At 38.0% G+C, this 15,392-nt stretch overlaps 2 protein-coding genes across 3 annotated transcripts in view; one reads left to right on the forward strand and one right to left on the reverse strand.

The window, feature by feature from the left end:
- The window catches only part of FMO5 (flavin containing dimethylaniline monoxygenase 5), a 39,024-nt gene extending 38,086 nt beyond the window's left edge, over window positions 1-938 (reverse strand). For both annotated transcript variants that reach the window (XM_059929209.1, XM_059929205.1), the window contains exon 1: window positions 804-938. In XM_059929209.1, coding sequence (XP_059785192.1) covers window positions 804-938 — 135 coding nt within the window. The remainder of the gene's footprint in view (window positions 1-803) is intronic.
- The window catches only part of CHD1L (chromodomain helicase DNA binding protein 1 like), a 122,260-nt gene that overhangs the window by 48,047 nt on the left and 58,821 nt on the right, over window positions 1-15,392 (forward strand). The window lies entirely within an intron of this gene.

The following is a 15,392-nucleotide window of genomic DNA, read 5'->3' on the forward strand; positions in this document are numbered from 1 at the left end:
TCTGCTACACCCCCCGCCACCAAAATTGTTACCCTTTTCTGGATAGCGGCAAAACTCATTACAGACAGTGCCCAACTTGTGATTTTTTTGACTTTACAATGGTTCAAAAGCGATACACATTCAATAGAAACCACACTTCGAATTTTGAATTTTGATCTTGTCCCCGGTTAGCGATATTTTGTATCATACTCTGGTGATGCTGGGCAGTGGCAGCTTCCAGTCAGCTGGAAGGATCAGGGCGGTAAACAACTGATAGACTTGCAACCGTTCTGTACCCAAACAACCATTCTGTTTTATGTTCAATACAGCATTCAATGAATTACATGAGCTGTTCGACACTTTATTATAAAATGGGCTTTGTGTGAGATGATTTTGCCTGACTGTAGGCTAACGTAAGTGTTTTGAGCACGTTTAAGGTAGGCTAGGCTCAGCTATGGTGTTAGGTAGGTTAGGTGTATTAAATACATTTGTAACAGGATATTTTCAATTTACGATGGACTTATCAAGATGTAACCTCATTGTAAATCAAGGAAGATCTGTAAATGAAAATGATCTCTGTGCCATTTTCACAGACATCAGTAAAGGGAAAAACGAGTGATACCTGCGTCCCATTTTGCTGCCAGCGTAGGGAAAGAGGAACCTGCATAGAACCTGAGGTGATGGCTGCTGAGAGGAGGTCATCAGGTTGAAGTCTGGCAGGTTTAATCACTGTGAAGCCCGTCATACTTCCTGACACGAGGTAAAATATCTTATGCACCTAGTTACGGCGAGAGTTCCAAGTATTAAGGAACCAGGAGATTTACCTGAAACCTCCACAGCCCTCCGATGTCATCAGTCCCTTCAAAGCAGACGGGCTCCAAGCCTTCTTCCAGGCAGCACTTGATAGACGTGAGCCCACTCACTCCTCCTCCAATCACAGCAATTCTTTTCTTGGTCATGGTCTCCAGAGATCTTCACCGGGCTGGGTCAGTGTAACCTGTCCTAAAGAAAGGATGACAAAAGACAGAAAGCACACGTCAGTTAACACCTTTCAAAGAAGAGCTTGAATGTGGCATTTAGATAAATGCTGCAACAGCAGGTGCCTTTGGGGAACCGAGATTCCAGTGTCCTCGTGGACCACCGGGAAGTACTACACCTTGGATGGGTGAGCCCTGTACCTGGAAGACCCAGAGCTGAGAGCTCTGCTGCAGTGCCCGACCTCGCTGCCTTTGCCCCAACACTGGCAGATCCTTCAGCTGCGATCTGGAGGGCACTGCACTTTCAGTTCTTTGCAAAGAAATGGAAAGCAACAAAGTACAAACAGCAGCAATAGCCAATGTGGAGGGGCTGTTCAGCTCCACCTCCTTTCAGCCAACACACCGCCCACTCAGCAGCATTCATTACCCCCACAGAGGGTATAAAACGTGGGCCAAACCTGCTCTGGGCAGAAAAAATTAACCCTATAACCTCTCTGTTTTTCAGCTGCAGTTGCCCGCACTCTCAGCTACTCTCAGGGGAAACCCTAGGGGTCGGAATCTCCATCACCCGCCCTTCCCATTCACTTTTAACTTCCTGGTGTTGTCTTAGAGTCAAACTCCTACTGGTGAAGGGAAACTGTCACCAACAACCCCGAAGCAAGTCTTGCTCCAAAACCTTAAGCGGAGAACATCTATCTTTCAGGAGATCTGTTAGAACACATCCCGGCCCCTCATCCACCTCTCCAACCCAACCCCCAACCCCACAAATCAGATCTTTGGTTCTGTGCTACGGGAAGAAATTTACTTTAAAATACCCATGCACTGAGCTGGGTGCTGGGGTACAGTGAGGAGTGAGGGGATTAAGTTTCCTACTTAGAGGAGTTTATAGTTTAGTAGAGAAGTCTGAAACACAAACATAATTTCAAAAAAATAAAAATACTGTAAAAAAGAACTTTCCTCACACAGTTACCTATGTGATTACAAACACAAAATATCCACTTTTAAAATGTAACAAATTATTCAGAAAAGACCAATGTAATGGATATAGGATTTCATACACTGGGTCAGAATCAGGTGTAAGGGGTTCTGGGAGAGCTGGGTTGTGACCGATGCCATACATCTTTGTGCACCTTATACTACTCCCTGAGTCAACCTTGCTGAAGATGATTTGATGCCAATAATTCCAGCACTGGGTTTTGACTTACTGACCTGGCTTTGACTTAGTGACCTCACCCCGAAAGTATCCTTCCCAGACCAATGGGTTATTTCTCAAGGGTTTACCTTACATGGTGCAAAAGATACAATGGGAATGGATCGTATCTTTTGGGAAGGCACACATGTAATCCTCTTGGCAACCCCATGAAGAAAGTACTATCAAGTACTTTCAAGTATTATCAAGTAAGAAAAAGTACTTGTACTTTCAAGTAAGTACTATCAAGTTCGTTCTTACTTGCAATTAAGTGAAAAGGCAGGTAGGTACACCTGGCAGTCTGGCTTCAGGCCTGGGCTTCAATCACTATATATACTCTCCTTTATGAGAATATTTTAACATCTTATTTAGCCACAAGTCCTTTGTCCATTTCTCATCTCTCTATTGCATCCCTTTGCTTTGCCTAACTCCTGCCTTTACAGTTTACACTTTAGTTGAACTGCTTTTAGCTGTTGCCTTATTTCAACTACTTTAAAGTATGTTTAAAAATAGATCTTTGGTTTTGGAAATCATTTGGCTCCATCAGGAAGACTCCTGCTCAAAATATGGTCTGAATTATATGAACACACACACACATAAACACAGACACACAGTGGGGAACACATGACATCAACATAGCCTAATGGGAGAATAAAGGGAAAGAAGCTTAAGGATGGAGTTATATATATTTCTCAGTAATTAAAAAAAGTTTTTGTTTTTCGATGTAGTTCTGTCTTTTTGATATGGTTCTTATTTATCAAAATGTCATTAATCTCTCAATAGTCATCTCAAGACGAGCTAATCAAAAAGTTCGTATTTTTCTTTAAAAAAAAGCTGCTATTTACTTTTGTTCTGGATTCTCTTCTCACTTTGCTCCAGAAATCCCTTATTTAACTAGTGTCCTCACCGTCAAATACCATGAAATAGAATGTCTTTTGCCACCAAATATCTTTTCTGCTGTCTAAGGCTACTTTCTCCTAGAAAGAAAAAGCAGGGTTTTTTGGTTTTTTTCCAGTTACCTCTTGTCTTATCCCTCCCCAAGATTTATGGCAGTGGAAGGGCCACCGAATACTAAAGAACAAGTTCTCATATAACCATCCTGTTTCTATTAGACCGTGGTTTATTGGGTGTTGGAGAAGTAAGTGACTTCCTTTGAGTTAATGAGTTGCTGGACCACAAAAAGCCAATCTGAGTCTGAGGGAGATGATTGCAAGTCACCCAGAGATCCCAGAATTTGAGCTGGATGTAGCACCTGGATGGAATTTGGAGTTGTCTCCCTTGGGATGGGGATGAGCATATCAGGAGAAGGATGAACACAGAATTCTAGTGGCTAGAGGGGTGTCAGACACTGCTAACTCTTCATTAAAATCTGTTTTCCTCCTATTACAGCATTATAGGACTGTAGCTGGGATGGGGCTGCCCAAATAGCAACAGTATTTCCCAGTTTCCCTTGCAGCTGCATGTGGCCATATGACTAAGTTCTCACTAAGTTCTGCCTAACCTGTTTAAAAGACAATGGTTTGCCCTGGACTTCTGCTCACTCTTCTTTCCTGTAGCCTAGAATAATGATAACTAGAGAGGTGTTTGGGAACTATGTATTGAAGTAGGTCCACCATCAGATTGGGGTCCTAAATGACTGGATCTTCTAATATGGATCTATTAATCTTGGACTCTTACATGAGAGATAAGTAAATTGCTATTTTGTTTGTGCTATCGAGTTTTTAATTTTGCTTTTTACAGCAGTTTAGACAACCCTAATTAATATTAGTATCAATATTCTTTGGACCTGTAACTTTTTAAAGACTGATATCTTTCATAAAAGTTTTCAGTTATAGGGCTTCCCTGGTGGTGCAGTGGTTAAGAATCCACCGGCCCGTGCAGGGGACACGGGTTCGAGCCCTGGTCCGGGAAGATCCCACATGCCGCGGAGCAACTAAGCCCGTGCGCCACAACTACTAAGCCTGCGCTCTAGAGCCCTCAATCCACAACTACTGAGCCCACGTGCCACAACTACTGAAGCCCACGCACCTAGAGCCCGTGCTCCACAACAAGAGAAGCCACCGCCATGAGAAGCCCGCGCACCGCAACAAAGAGTAGCCCCTGCTCACCACAACTAGAGAAAGCCCACGTGCAGCAACAAAGACCCAATGCAGCCAAAAATAAATAAATTAATAAAAAAGGTTTTCAGTTATAAATGTGAACTTATACTATGATAATACTTTTAAAAATAAAATTCTGAAAAGAGTGTTTTAATGCAACCATTTTACATATTGGAATTTTAACTTATAAATGAATTACTTGAATAATTTTAATGTATTAGAGATGCCTAGTTATAGGAAAACTGATGAATACTTTTATAAACTGAATATTAATCTCTCCCTACTGAATCAGTTTTACAATTTCAGAACAATACAAGAATTACTTTTAAAACTTCATATTTTAAAATGTAATTTTAATGCTCTACTACTTTAATTGTGTTTTGTAATTAATTACTTTTAAACTTGGCAAATATGTTTTATGTTGTGTTTAAATTACCTGTAAAATGTTTTAAACCTTGACTCAAATTTTCTCTGTTTAGGCTAACTGCAAATTTGCAAGTGAGTATATACAGGCTCAACTTTGACTAAAGTTTTTCTACAGACAAGAGGCAGGCAGAGGACATGGTGGGTGGGGGGAGGACCGTAGGGTCCTGCTGCATTTCAGCTGTGCTCCCTGTGCATCCAGTGCTGCATGCCGTGCTCTAACACACAAACACAAGTAATGGAAGAGCCTGCCCTGCGTGATTTTCAAAGATGATTGGAAATGCAGAAAATAAACCCATTAAAAAGACTTAGAGATACTTAAAAATACCATAAAAAACAAGAGGAAAATCTCCAATGAAGAAATGACTGGGTTCTAAAAAGTTAATCAATTTTAATCAATTGTTGAAAATCAGAATACATTTTCCCATAGAAACAATGTCATTTTCCATGGTTAAGGCAGTGGAAATATTGTAAAAACCAATGGAAGCGCAAAAGAAAATCAGTTAAAATTCTGGATCAGTAGGAATGGAAGTCTTGTGGTAATGGCTCATTCACATAGAGAAGAACAACACTCATATCTGATGAGTCTCTGGGGGCTCTTGTCCTCCCATTCGCTCCTCAGGCACAGGGTCCTTCTTGTGGCCTGCACATCAGAGACAGCTGAGACTTGGCCTAGGGTGGGGACAGTGGAGATCATGAGAAGGAGATGATTCTAGGTATGGTTCAGAGGTAGAATGACTGTAATGACGGATGTGGAGCAGAGGTGTCATACAGAGGGTTTTCTTGTGCACTTTCCCAGCCAATATCCACCTCCAGAGGTAAGCATTGTTTCCTTTTGTTTTTGTTTGTTTTTTATGACTGAGGTATAACTGACATGCAACATATTAGTTTCAGGTGTACAACACTTGTGCATCTGAATGATATTTGTATATTGTGAAATGATAACCAAAATAAGTCTAGTTAACATTTGATGCTTTTATTTGTTCTCAAACTTCATATAAATAGAATTATATAGTATGTACTCTCTGTGCTTGGAATCGTTACACAATGTAGTGTTTTTAAGATTTATCCAGAAAAAAAAAAACAAAACATTTATACAGGTAGTTGTGTGTATCAGTAGGTTGCTCTTTTTATTTGTATGAATATATAATTTGTTTATCCATTCTCCTATTGATGAATATTTGGATTATTTCCACTTTTTGGTGTAATGAAGAAGGTGTTTTATTCTTGAACAAGTCTTTTTTGTGGACGTCTGCTCTCATTTTTCTTGTGTGCCTAAGAGTGCAATTGCTGGGTCATAGGGTAGGTTTATGTTTAACTTTAGTTGAAACTGCCAAAAAGTTTTCAAAAGAGGTTGTGCCATTTTATACACTCACTTGTAATATATAAAAGTTCCAGTAGCTTCATAGCCTCTCAACACTTGGTACTGTTAGTCATTCTTGTGGGTGTGTGGTATTATCTCATGGTGTTTTGGGTTTGAATTTCCCTGATGACTTATGACATTGAACCTCTTTCCATTCAATTTCTTGGCCATTTGTACATCTTCTTTGCAAAGTGTTTGTGAAAACGTTTTGCCTGTTTTTTAAAAGCTGAGTGATCTTATTATTGAGTTGTAAGAGTTCTTTGTACAAGCCGGTTACAAATTCTTTGCAGATATATTTATTTCAAAATATTTATTTATTTATTTATTTATGGCTGTGTTGGGTCTTCACTGCTGTGCACGGGCTTTCTCTATTTGCAGAGAGTGGGGGTTACTCTTCGTTGCAGTGAGCAGGCTTCTCATTGAGGTGGCTTCTCTTGCTGTGGAGCACAGGCTCTAGGTGCGTGGGCTTCAGTAGTTGTGGCATGCAGGCTCAGTGGTTGTGGCTTGCGGGCTCTAGAGCGCAGGCTCAGTAGTTGTGGCACACGGGCTTAGTTGCTCTGCGACATGTGGGATCTTCCCGGACCAGGGCACGAACCTGTGTCCCCTGCACTGGCAGACGGATTCTTAACCACTGTGCCACCAGGGAAGTCCCTCACTTTCTTAATTGTGTTTATTGATGAGCAGAAGTTTTAAATTTGGATGAAATCTACTTTGTTATTTTTTCCTTTACGGTTAGTACTTTTTGCTCTTATTTAAGAAATCTTTGCTTACTCCTCATATAGTCATATAGTCTCCTGTGTTTCCAGCTAGATTTGTATTTTAGATTTCACATTTAGATCTGCAATCCATTTTTTAAAAAATTTATTTTCTTTATTTTTTGGCTGTCGGGTCTTAGTTGCGGCATGCGGGATCTTCACTGAGGCATGCGGGCTTCTCTCTAGTTGTTTCTCTCTAGTTGTGGCATGTGGGTTTTCTCTCTCTAGTTGTGGCGCTTAAGCTTCAGGGCGCATGGGCTCTGTAGTGTACGGCACGCAGGCTCTCTCCTTGAGGAGCGAGCTCAGTAGTTGTGGCACTCAGGCTTAGTTGCCGCATGATCTTAGTTCCCTGACCAGGGATCAAACCTGCCTCCACAGTATTGGAAGGTGGATTCTTTACCACTGGACCACCAGGGAAGTCCCCTGCAATCCATTTTAAATTAATTTTTTCTGAATGGTATGAGTGTAAGAGTCAAGGTTTATTTTTTTCTATCTGGATGCTGTATTCTACCAACACCATTTATTCTAAGACCTTTCTTTCCCTATGAATTGCATTGGTGTCTTTTTCATTGGTCAAGTAACAATATATGTGTGAGCCTATATCTGGACTCTATTCTGTTCCATTGGTCTATTTGTTTATCCTTATGCCTATACCATACTGTATTAATTACTTGCCTTGATAGTAAAATTAGAAAATTGGTAGCATAAATCCTCCATCTTTATTTTAAAGATGATTTTGACTTTCTAGGGTTTTTTGCAATTGCATTTAAATTTTAAAATCAGCCTATCAATTTCTACCAAAAAAGCCTGCTGGCATTCTGATTAGGATCGCATTGAATGTATAGACCAATTGGGGAGAAGTGACATCATAACAATTAAACCTTATTCCATGAAATAGGCTATTTCTTCTTTTATTAGGTCTTCTTTGATTTCTCCTTGTTTTATGATTTTCACTGTAGAATCTTCTGCATTTTATTTAGTCCTGTGTACCTTATTATTTTTTAAATCCTATTATAAATGGTATTATTTTTACACTTTCATATTTCAATTGTTTGCTGCAAGTATAAAGACATATAGCTGATATTTGTATATTGACTTTATATCACATGGCCTTGCTAAATTCACTTATTACTTCTGGTAGTTTGTAGATTCCTTGGATATTCTATGTACACAATCATGCCATTTATGAATAAAGATAGTTTTACTATTTCCTTTGCAACAAAAAAATTTTTTTTCTCTCCTTATTGCACTGGCAGGAACTCCAATACAATGTTGAATATAAGTGGTGATAACAGACATCCTTATCTTGTAAGGGCGAAGCATTCAGTATTTCACCATTAAGTATGATATTATTTGTATGTTTTAGGTAAATAATCTTATCAAATTGAGGAAGTTTCTCTCTATTCTTAGTCAACTAATAGTTTTTATTATGAATGGGTTCTGAATTTTATAAAATGCTTTTTCTGTATCTTTTAAGATGATGACATTGTTAAAATTATACTGAATGACTTTTTAAGTGTTAAGCCAGCTATGTCTTTCTGAAATAAACTCACAAGACCATGATATGTATGGTTCTTACATAATACTGTATCTGATTTGTTAGTATTTCATTTGGATTTTTTTTCCACCTGTATTCTTAAGGGATATTACTCTGCAATTTTTTTTTCTTGTAATGTCCTTGATAGATTTTGGTATCAAGGTTATGCTGGCCTCTCTGAAAGATTTTGTGTAGAATTGTTCATCTTTTTCCTTAAAAGTTTGGTAGCATTTATCAGGGTAGCCATCTGGATCTGGTGTTTTTGTTGTTGGAATGTTATAAATTATGGACTTAATTTCATTAAAAGATACAGGATTATTCAAAATTTCTGTAAGTTGTGTTTTTCTAAAAAGTTGCACATTTCATCTAGATTGTCAACTTCATTGACATAAAGTTGTTCATGAACCCTCATATTATTTTTTTAATGTATGTGGCGTCTATAGTGATGTTACCTCTGTCATTCTTGATATTAGGTACATCTGTTTTCTCTCTTACTCTTTTCCTTGATCAATTCTATCAATTTTATTAATCTTTTCAGAGAACCATCTTTTGGCTTCATTGACTTTCTCAGTTTTTTAAATTTTTATTTTAATTATTTATTTTTGACTGCATTGGGTCTTCGTTGCTGGGTGCGGGCTTTCTCTAGTTGCGGCGAGCGGGGGCTACACTTTATTGCGGTGCGCAGGCGTCATTGTGGTTGCTTCTCTTGTTGTGGAGCACGGGCTCTAGGCACGAGGGCTGCAGTAGTTGTGGCTCGCGGGCTCTAGAGCACAGGCTCAATAGTTGTGGCACACGGGTTTAGTTGCTCCGCGGCATGTGGGATCTTTCCAGACCAGGGATCGAACCCATGTGCCCTGCCTTGGCAGGAAGATTCTTAACCACTGTGCCACCAGGGAAGTCCCCGACTTTCTCTGTTTTATATCTCTTTTCTATTTCATTAATCTCTGATTTTATTTCTTTCTTTCTACCTTCTCTTTTTTGTACCTTGTTGAGATAGATAATTAGTTCATCAAATTTCCATCTAAGAACTACTCTAGCTGTGTCTCACAAATTTTGATATGTTGTATTTTCATTACTGTTACTTTCAAAATGTTTTCTAATTTCTATTGTAATTTCGTCTTTGATGAATCAGTTACTTAGAAGTAAGTTACTTATTTTCCAGATGATTTGGGATTTTCTAGATATGTAACCAAACAGGATCCTATGGGTCCTTCCCCTGAACAGACCTCTTCCCTATACCCTCTGCTTTAGCTCCTCTGAAGTATTGTACTTAGATGATTGTATCTGACACACAGTTCCTGAGTTGTTTTATAGATGCTAAAACCCGCACCAAATGGAATAAATTAACTACTTGACTGTGGGCACGTAGCCCGCAGACCTACTGGAGCCTGAGGATTGATAATGTTAACCCCTGTGACACCGCCCTGTTACCTCACCATCAACCAATCAGAGAATTCGGCAGGAGCTCATCACATACACTGGGATGCCCCTCCCTTACCTTGCCTTTAAAAATGCCTTGCTGAAACCCATTGGGGAGGTCAGGCTTTTTGAGCACTAGGTGTCCCGGGTTCCTTATATGGCGCCTTACAATAAATGCTGCACTTTCCCTCACCACAACCCACCAGGCGAGTGGACCCACGTTTTGGCTTGGTAACAGATATCTTATTGTTATTGATTTCTGGTTTAATTTTTCTGTGGTTAAAGAACATATTTTGTATAATTTTAATCCTTTGAAATTGATTACTAGTTTTATGGCTCAGCATATGATATATTTTGTTCAGTGTTCCATATGCACTTGAAAAGATGGAGCAACCTACAGCTGTTGAGTATAATTTTCTACAAGTGGCAGTTAAGTTGCTTAGTATTGTTGCTCAAATGTTCTATATCCTTACTAATATTTTGTCTTCTTGTTCTATTGATTACTGAGGAGGTATGTAAAAATCTCCAATTCTAATTCTATATTTGTCTTTCCCATACAGTTCTGTCAATTTTTTGCTTCATAAATTTTGAAGTTATATTATTAGGTGCATATACATTTAGGATTATGTATTTCTCCTATGGAATTGATCTTCTAATTATTATGAATTTCCTTTTTTTCTCTGTTACTTCTTCCTTAACATCTATTTTGACCATTAATAATATAGCCATATCAGTTTTCATATGGTTACTGTTTTCACAGAGTATCTCTTCCCATGTTTTATTTCCAATTACTTATATTTAAATCAATTATGTTTAAGGTGTATCTCTTGTAGTCAGGATATTGTTGGTTCTTTTTAAAAATATAGTCTGACAATCTTTTTCTTTTAAAGAGTGATTAGTCCCTTTAAATTTTTTGTGATTACTGATATGGTTAGCTTTAAATATATCATATTTGTGTTTTTAATTTGTTCCATCTGTTACTTGTTTGTTCCTCTTTTCCAGCTTTCTTTCAGGTTAGTCAAGTATGTTTTAGTTCTCCATTTTTCCTCTTTTATTGTCTTTTTACATATAGTTCTTATATATTTAGTAGTTACCCTAATGATTACAAGATACATCTTTAATTTATTACTATCTTGAATTAGTACTTAATTGCTTCACAAACAACATAAGAGCCTTACAACCATATAATTATAATTTTATTTATCTTTCCTGAATTTTGTGTTATCATTGTCATATATGTTACTTCAACATGTTATGAACCCCATAATACATTGACAGTATTATTGTTTTAAACAGCAAATAGTCTTTTAAAAAGAGTATGAAGTGAAAATTTTTAAATTTTAAATTTCTACCATTTATACCATATCAAGATATCAAATTCCTGGGAATAAACCTAACCAAAGATATACAAGTCCTCTATGCAGAAAGTGGGAAAAAATATTGGAAGAAATTAAAGAGACCTAAAGTAATGGAGTGAGATACCATGTTTATGCGTTATGAGTCAATATTGCAAGGATGTCAGGTCACTGCAATTTAGTCTTCAGATTCAATGCAATGCCAATCAGAATCTCAATGTGTAGTGTGTGTACACGTGTGTCTGTGTGTGTGTAGCTGATTTTAAAATCTTAGCCAAGGCACCTGAAAAAGAACAAGGCTCACCAAAGAAGATATACAGATGGCAAATTCTAAGACTCACGATTGAAAAGCATATGAAAAGATGTTCCACATCATACGTCATCAGGCAAATGCAAATTAAGGTGACAGTGGCATAACACTACACACCTATGAGAATGGCCAAAAACCAAGAACACTGATGACACCAAATGCTGGCAAGGTTATGGTGCAACAGATACTCTTTCACTGCTGGCAGGAATGCAAAATGGTACAGCCACTTTGAAGGTTTCTTACAAACTTTACATACATCCAGCCATCAGCAATTGTGAGTCTGGGTATTTCCCAACGGAGTTGAAACTTATGTCCATATGTAAACCTGCACTCAGATTTCCACGCCCCACCACCCAGCTTAATTGAGGTATAATTGACAAATAAAATTATATATATTTAAAGTGTACACCACGATGATTTGCTACATTTATACATTGTCAAATGATTACCACAATCAAGTTAATTAACACATCCATCACCTAACATAGTTACCTTTTGTGTGTGTGTGGTGAGAAAGCTTAACATTTACTTCCTTAGCAAATTTCAACTATCCAACACAGAATTATTAACTATAGCCACCATGCTGTACATTAGATTCTCAGAACTTATTCATCTTATAACTGAAATTTTATACCCTTTGACCAACATCTCCTCATTTCCCCTACCTTCTAGCCCTTGGTAACCACCGATCTATTCTGTTTTCATGAGCTCAACTTTTTTTTTTTCAGATTCCACATATAATAATTCCACATCCTACTATTTGTGATAGCATACAATACTTATCTTTCCCTTCTGGTTTATTTCACCTAGCATAATGCCTTCTAGGTTCACCGATGTTGTCACAAATGACAGGATTCCCTTTTTATGGCTGAATAATATTTTATTGTATGTATATATAACATAGTTTCTTTATCCATTCACCTTTTGGTGTACACTTAGGCTGTTTTCATATCTTGACTATCGTGAATAATGCTGTAATGAATATGGAAGTGCACATATCTCTTCCAGATACTGATTTTGCTTCCTTCAGATACATACTCAAAAGTGGGATTTCTGGATCTTATCATAGTTCTATTTTTAATTTCTTGAGGAACCTCCATACTGTTTTCCATAATAGCAGTATGAAATTACATTCCCACCAACAGTGTACAAGAGTTCCCTTTTTGCCACATTCTTGCCAACATTTCATTTGTTATTTCTTACATATATTTCTTTTGATAATAGCCATTCTAACAGGTATGAGGTGATAGCTCATCGTAGTTTTGATTTGCATTTCCCTGATAATTATTGACGTTGAGCACCTTTTTATCTATCTGTTGGCCATTTGTATATTTTCTTTGGAAAGATATCTATTCACATCCTTTGTCCAGTTTTTAATCAGATTATTTGTTTTCTTCCTATTGAGTTACATGAGTTTCTTATATATTTTAGATATCAACCCCTTATCAGATATATGATTTACAAATATTTTCTCCCATTCTGTAGGTTGTCTTCTCATTTCCTTTATTGTTTCCTTTGCTGTACAGAAGCTTTTTGGTTTGATGTAGTCCCAGTTGTTTATTTTTGCTTTTGTTGCTTGCGATTTTGGATGATCTAAAAAAATCATTGCCAACGCCAATGTCAAGGAGCTTTTCCCTATGTTTTTTTCAAAGAGTTTTATCATTTCTGGTCTTACATTTCAGTCTTGAATCCATTTCAAGTTAGTTTTGTGAGTGGTATAAGGTAGGGGTCTAATTTCATCCTTTTGCAATGTGGATATCTACTTTTCCCAACACCATTTATTGAAGATACTATCCTTTTCCCATTCTATATTCTTGGCACCCATGTCAAAGATTAGTTAACTGTATACATATGCATTTATTTCTGGGCTGTCCACTCTCTTCCCTTGGTCTATGTGTCTGTTTTTTATGCTTGTATCATACTGCTTTGATTACTATAGGTTTTTAATGTAGTTTGAAATCAGGACATGTAATGCCTCCAGCTTTGTTCTTTTTTCTCAAGGTTGTTTTGGCTATTTGGAGTCTTTTGTTGATACAGATGTTTATAGCAGCTTTATTTGTTTGTTTTTCATTTTTAAATTATTTATTTATTTATTTAGGCTGCGCTGAGTCTTCATTGCAGCACGTGGGCTCTTTGTTGCAGCATGTGGGCTTCTCTAGTTGCGGCATGCAGGCTCTAGAGTGCACAGGCTCAGTAGTTGTGGTGCGTGGGCTTAGTTGCGGTATGTGGGATCTTAGTTCCCCGACCAAGGATGGAACCCTGGCCCCCTGCTTTGGGAGCATGGAGTCTTAACCACTGGACCACCAGGGAAGTCTCTATAGCAGCTTTATTTGTAATTGCCAAAACTTGGAAGCAACTTGGATGTCTTTCAGTAGGCAAATGGATAAATAAACTGTGGTACATCTGGACAGCAGAATATTATTCAGTGTTAAGAAGAAATGAACTACCAAGCCATAAAAAGACATGGAGGAAACTTAAATGCATGTTACTAAGTGAAAGAAACTAAAATGAAAAGGCTACTGTGATGGTTAATTTTAAGTGTCAACTTGACTGGGCTAAGGTATGCCCAGATAGCTGGTAAAACATTATTTCTGAGTGTGTCTGTGAGGGTGTTTCTAGATGAGATTAGCATTTGAATTGGCAGACTGAGTAAAGAAGATCACTCTACCCATGTGGGTGGGCATTATCCAATCCATTAACATCCTGAATAAAACAAAAAGGTGGGGCTTCCCTGGTGGTGCAGTGGTTGAGAATCTGCCTGCCAATGCAGGGGACACGGGTTCGAGCCCTGGTCTGGGAAGATCCCACATGCCGCGGAGTGACTAGGCCCGTGAGCCACAATTGCTGAGCCTGCGCGTCTGGAGCCTGTGCTCCGCAACAAGAGAGGCCGCGATAGTGAGAGGCCCGCGCACCGCGATGAAGAGTGACCCCCACTTGCTGCAACTAGAGAAAGCCCTCGCACAGAAATGAAGACCCAACACAGCCATAAATAAATAAATAAATATTTTTTAAAAAAAGAAAATATTTGTATAATCTGGGAGGAAAGGAAGGCATTTATAATAAGTAAGAGACCAAAATCCAAGAACAGTGAAGGAGAAGTCTTACACATGCAAATTCAAAACTCTGTATATAAATAATGATAAATAAGGAATTCAACAAAAGATTAAAATTCAAAACGCATGAAGAACTTCACACAACTATTAAAAAACGACAAAACAGTAGAAAAATAAGCAAATGATATGAACAGTCCATTCAAATAGTAGGAACTAAAAACGGCCAATTAGTTTATTCAGACATGTAACCAAAGAAATTTTAGGTAATATTATATGTTTTCCTCATCAGATTGGAAAACAAAACAAAAAGATTGGTCATATTCAGAACTGGAGAAGTGATGGAAGTGGGCATGCTCGTCTACTGTGGGTGGACGATAAATTAATTAAGCTTTCATGTGTAACAATTTTATCAAAACTGTGAGTTCCTTTTACCACCAATTCCCTTCCAGGATTTCCTGCAGAAATAGTTACATGTGTATAAACAAAGATGTTTATTGTAGCATTGTTTGGGGTATAGCTTAGGTGCTGGAGCCGGACTATGTGGACTCTACCACTAACTACTTTTCTGACCTCAGGCAACTTAATATTTTTGTGACTCAGCTTTCTCATCTGTAAAATGAGGAATAGAATATTACCTACCCTGTACATTGTTGTGAGGGACAGAGAAAATAATATATATGTAAAGTGCTCAGCACATGGCCTGGCACATCGAGTTCAAGTATCAGGTGGCATTAATAGTGAAAAATTTGAAATAACTTCATAAATGTTCATCAAGATGGCCAAGGATTCTATTATGGGACACCATACTGTAGACTAATACAGTGGTCCCCAGCCTTTTTGGCACCAGGGACTGGTTTCGTGGAAGACAGTTTTTCCACGGATTGAGGGGATAGTTCAGGCGATAATGGGAGCTATGGGGAACGATCGGCAGAG

The sequence above is a fragment of the Balaenoptera ricei genome, chromosome 1, assembly GCF_028023285.1.
Source record: "Balaenoptera ricei isolate mBalRic1 chromosome 1, mBalRic1.hap2, whole genome shotgun sequence".
Taxonomy (NCBI): domain Eukaryota; kingdom Metazoa; phylum Chordata; class Mammalia; order Artiodactyla; family Balaenopteridae; genus Balaenoptera; species Balaenoptera ricei.